Below are 5169 nucleotides of genomic sequence, written 5' to 3' on the forward strand. Positions count from 1 at the left end.
CTCGTGAGGGGCCGCGGGAGGGAGATGACCGTGGGCGGGCTGCGGGGGTGAGGGGTGCAGGGGGCTCAGGGACCCCACGCTGGTCTGCGACGGGGTGGGCAGCCAGCGGACGGGTGGAAGCTAAATGTGTGGATAAATGTGGGGCCCAGGGGTGACCGCAGTGCGTCCATCTCCGGTGAACAGGTGGAAGGGGGAGCGGGGTCCGGGAGGCTGGAGGGAGGTGTGCAGGGGGCCGGGCGGAGGCCTGGGCAGGTGGAGGCCTGGGAGGGCGGAGGCCTGGACGGCGCAGAGCCGACAGGGATGGGCAGGGCGCGCGCAGCTGTGCAGGCGGGTGACAGGGGTGGGTGGACCGACTCTGGGCTAGAAAGCCGGGCGACGTGTCCAGGAGTGAGGATGCTGAGTAAGTGTTGGGAGGCAGACAGGGACCTTGTGGGTACGGGGAGAGGCTGGGGCAGGAGGCGGAGGAACACCGCGGGGTGTTGGGTGGAGGGTGCTGGGCAGCCGTGGGTGGGAAGGCAGAGGAGGGAGGGACGCGTAGCCGGATGTTGGACAGACGGAAGCCGAGTGGACGGGCAGCTGGAAGGACGCCGGGGTGTGGTACACCCTGAAGGTCTGCGCAGCTCAGTGTGGGAAGAGGCTGGGGGACACCGAGGGTCGGAGGTAAGGGAAGCACAGCTGGACAGACAGACAGACAGACTGGGGGTGGGGTGGGGTGCTGGTGCAGGTGGGGGCTGGCAGAGTTCAAGGCACTACCCCCCTCCCCCCAGAGGCACTTACGGTAAAGATGTCGCCGTGCTTCTCCTTCATCCTAGCGAGGAAGCTGGCCGCATCTCTCCCAAACTCCAAGGCGTGGCCCAACCAGGGGATGCTGCCCAGGTCCAGGGGAGGCTCGCCAGGTCGCCTGCAAAACCCACAGCACTTAGTAAAGTGAGGAAGGAGAGGAAGAATACCAGCGTGGGGAGGTCAGTGGGGAGGTCAGGACAGGCTTCACCATGGCAACGGGGATCTGGAGGCCTTGAGGGAGGAAGGCACTCGGGTAACTGGAAGAGCTTTCCAGGGAGAGAGAACGGCAAGTGCAAAGGCCCTGTGGTTGGATCACACGTGTTCAAAGGACAGTAGGAGGCTGGTATGGCTGGACTCAGGGGGCAAGGGGCAGCAGTGGGTGCTGAGATCCGAGGGGGGGGGGGCAGGACCAGAGTCATCTGGTGTGGGAGCACTTCTGCTTTCTCTTTGAGGTGGGAGCCATGGAAAAGTTTTGAGCAGTGGAGGGACCTGGCTTAGGTGGAGCTGCTGTGCAGAGAGTGGACTGTGGGTGGACACGGAGGCTGGGCATCCAGCAGGCGACCACCTCTCTGCAGGCGGGAGGAGTTTCCACACCCCACAGCAGCAGGAGTTTCTGAGCCGGCCTGGACCAGGGTGTCGGTCACCTCCCACCCTGCCCTGCCCACAGGGATGAGAGAGAGCAGTCTGCTGCCCCCAGCTGCCCCTCGCCAGCTCCGAACCTGAGGCGCCTGGGGCAGCAACGCCAGGCCAGGTGTCGGGCGTGGGCGCTGGCGGAGCAGGGCAGGGAGGTCGTGTGTGCCAGTCAGCCAGCCCCTGGGTGGGGTCGGCATGCTCAGCCACCACACCCTGTGCGAGGGGGGACACTGGGGACTGAGCAGGGACCACACTGAGTGTGGTGCAGTGGACCTGAAGGAAGGCGCATTTCCCTCGGTGGCCCAACCTGACCACAGGACAGGGCTCTTCCCGGCAGAGAGACTCGAAGCCTAAGTGGGAGGGGACATGGGAAGTCTGTCACTGGCTTCGAGGCTGGTAGGGACCCCAGGGCAGGGAACGTGAGTGGCCCCCAGGAGCCGTGAGTGGACCTTGATTGACAGCAGCATGGACGTAGGTCCCTAACCTACCCAACGCCAGACCCTCCCTTGAGCTTCCAAGGAAAGGAGGCTGCGGCCACCTCAGCCTCAGCCTCAGCCTCCTGGGCCTCCGACAGAGAGCCCCGTGGCTCCAACCTCCAATCGCAGGACTCAGCCCCACGTGGGGCTCCTGGCAGGCTCTAGTTGAAGCTGCTAAGTGCACAGCGTTTGCTACGTTTGCTGCGCAGCAGTGAGTAACTACTACGCTCAGACTCCGAACCGCTCGCGGCCTGGCCGCAGGCTTCCCATCCTCTCCACCCCTCTGCGGCAGGGACCCTGCGCTAAGCTGCACTCAGGATCACACAGCAAGCCTCACTGTATCGTGGGGCAGGTGTTCACAGTGGACCCCATGGAAGTCCCTAGCCCAGGTGAGGACCCTGTCTCAGAGTTATCAGAGCAACAGGGTGTGGAAAGTCCGGCCCCAGCTGCTGAGAGGATGCAGGGACAGGGAGATATTCACCCCAAGCAGGTCCCGGGCAGGGCGCTGGAGACAGCAGGGAGCAGGGCCTTGGAAAACAAGACAAAAGCAAGACAGAAAAGTCGGCCGCAGAGTGGCAATTCTGATGACAAAAATAAAGCCCGAGACCCAGCTCAACAGTGAAAAAGCAACCTGGTTTAATCATTAATGACGGGCTGGGCGTGTGGCCCATGGCAGAGCCAGCCAGCAAGCATGAAGCCTGGGTTCCCTCCCCAGCACCAGAAATGAACAAAAATTAAAATGAAGGAAGGATCTGAGCAGGTGTTTCTCCAAGGGATGCACAAGTGACAGATGCCAAGACCCTCGAACTCAAGTCACAATGAGGCTGGGGCAGGTGGTGCACACCTTCAGTCAGGAGGCTGAGGCAGGACGACCGCAGGTTCAAGTCCAGCCCAGGCAACTTGGGGAGGCCCTGCCTCAAAATGAAGGATAAAAAGCTGGAGATGAAGGTTGGTGGTAAAGCTTCCCTGGGTTCAGTCCCCAAAAAACAAAGAAAGGAAAAGAAAAACAAATCACCATGAAGTGCCACTTCATGCCCACCAGGATGGCGGTTAGACAGTGTTAACATTTTTTAAAAGAAAAATGAGTGTTCACGAAGTTGTGGAGAAGTTGGAGGCTCCCCGGAATGTAAAGGGCGGGCCGTCTCTGAACACCAGCCTGGCGGGGCTCTAAGGGTTAAATACGAGTTACCACGTGACCCAGTGATGTGCCCTGGCGTTATCCGCAATAGTCAGAGGGGACACAAGCCAACCGTCCATGACTGACGGGCGGGTGAGCCCCGTGTGGCATATCCAAGCCAGGGACGTTACTCAGTCATAAAAGGAGTCACTGAGTCACCACCAGGGCTCGGGCGAGCCCTGGACATCACTCTAAGGGAAAGGAGCCAGACCCGAGGGCCACGTGCCGCACGACTAGCTGCCACCCATGCCAAGAGCAGGTGACTCCACAGACGGGAAGGAGATGGGTGGTGGCCAGGGCCAAGGGGAGGGGACCAGGGAGCCACGGCTAGTGGGAGGTGGTTCTGTGGGGGATGTTGAAAACAGTCTGGAACTAGGTGGTGGTGGTGGCCATCCAACCCCGTGACTACACTAGGAACCAGTGAGCTGCCCACTGTCAAAAGCACACTTTAAAAGGGTGAGTTTTGTGGTTCGTGAATTACACCTTATTAAAGAAAAAAGAAAGAGGGGTGATTGAGACAGTGGGAGTAGCTCAGAGAAGGTGGTCAAGGACAGCCTCCTCAGGGAGGTGCCATGTGAGCCACGGCCAGAAGGACTGGAAGGGACACTCAGGAAGGGTGTGAGAGGAGCCCTATAAATGGAGAGAATGGCAAGTGCAAAGGCCCTGGGGTGGGAACACTGGGTTTTAAGACAGCGGGATCTGGTGTAGCTGGAGTGGAATGTGCAGGTGAGACACAGGCAGTGATGGCGGGAATGTCCTTGAGGACCATAAGGGCCTGAAGCCAAGGAGAGTGTGGCTCCTGTGCCACATGCGGTGGGGATGGGTGGAGGGTTGGAAGTGGGAGTCAGGAGGCGAAGCCTGTGTTTTAAGAGAGGCAACAGGAAGGAGGAGGCTGCGGGGCCACCCAGGAGGGCAGGCCCAGCACCTGACCCCCCACCCCAACTTCTCGAGCAGGGGGTCCCTGCGCAGGCAGCACTCTAGGGACAGGCCATCAGGTTCCCTCCCTGTCCTCCCTCGCCCCGACTCTGCCCCTCTGTCTGGCTGTCCCCCACCGGAACCCCAAGGGCAGGCAGGGGAGAAGGGCAGGGGTGAGCGTCGGTGCTGGCAGAGAGCAGACCCAGCCTCCCAGCCTCACGCTGCCCGGAGCCCGCCGCCCAAGTCCCCCTCACGGGCCCAGGAGGCGGCCAGCAAGGCTCCAGGCCCTTCCCCGGGCTCTGCTCTTTGCAGCCCCGGGCCCCGGCAGCTTCTCCGGCTGGGGACCAGCCTGCTGACCCGCGGGCACCTGCCCTGCCACCTGGGCAGTCTGGGGAGAAGGGCCCAGAGCGGGCAGTCGGCCTAAGAGGCAGGAGAGCCTGGTGGTCACAAGGGTGACCTCAGCGCTGGTTCCTGGCCCCAGACTCCGGCTGTGCCTCTCGCTGGCTGCGTGACTCGTGCCTTCTCCGCACCTTGGTTTCCAGGTCTGAGACGGAAGCACCGTTGCCGACTGTGCCGGGGGACGGGAACGAAGGGGTCAGGGGAGCCAGGAGCGGGCCCGGCACTGGAGGCCAGGGAGCAGCTGGGCAGGGAGCCCGGGGTGACTCCGAGCGCCACCAGCTGCTGTGCCCGGCCTTCTCCAAACTCTCCCTGCTGCCACTAAGGCCACCGTGAGAAGCCCTGACCGCGGGCAGCCCCGCTGGCCCTCAGCCCCAGGGACGGGCGAGTGTCCTCTCACCCTGAGGAGCAGACCCATCTCCCAGGGGAGGAACCGGGCTGGCTGCGCAGTCGCTTGCCGGGGCCTGGGGAGGAGCTGGGTCTCCACCAGCAGGTCTGACCGCAGGCCACTTTCTTGACGCTGTCGGGCCCCAGGTCACCCCCCGTCGACATCTGCACCCCCACTTTGCAGGTGAGGAAACTGAGGCACAGAGGGTCTTCAGGGACTGCCCCATGCAGGGCGTGAGGGCCTCCTGGGGACACTCAGGTGGGGGCTTCCCCCGCTGCCCTCCCTCCTGCTGGGCCAGCGGCAGCCAGGTGTTATTTCTGGCAGCTCTCCTCCTCCCCAGAAGAGTCGAGAGGAGCCGCAGACAAAGGCAGGAAGCCGGGGCCCAGGCGCCTGGCCCCTCA

At 62.8% G+C, this 5169-nt stretch overlaps 1 protein-coding gene across 1 annotated transcript in view; it reads right to left on the minus strand.

The window, feature by feature from the left end:
- The window catches only part of Ptgis (prostaglandin I2 synthase), a 29748-nt gene extending 24816 nt beyond the window's left edge, over positions 1-4932 (minus strand). Inside the window, exons 1-2 of the mRNA XM_048811938.1 lie at positions 4781-4932; positions 778-901 (exon numbers count right to left, since the gene is read on the minus strand). Of these exons, the coding sequence (XP_048667895.1) occupies positions 778-901; positions 4781-4932 (276 nt within the window). The remainder of the gene's footprint in view (positions 1-777; positions 902-4780) is intronic.
- Positions 4933-5169: the final 237 nt, after the last annotated feature.

The sequence above is a fragment of the Marmota marmota genome, unplaced genomic scaffold, assembly GCF_001458135.2.
Source record: "Marmota marmota marmota unplaced genomic scaffold, marMar, whole genome shotgun sequence".
NCBI classification, from domain to species: Eukaryota; Metazoa; Chordata; class Mammalia; order Rodentia; family Sciuridae; genus Marmota; species Marmota marmota.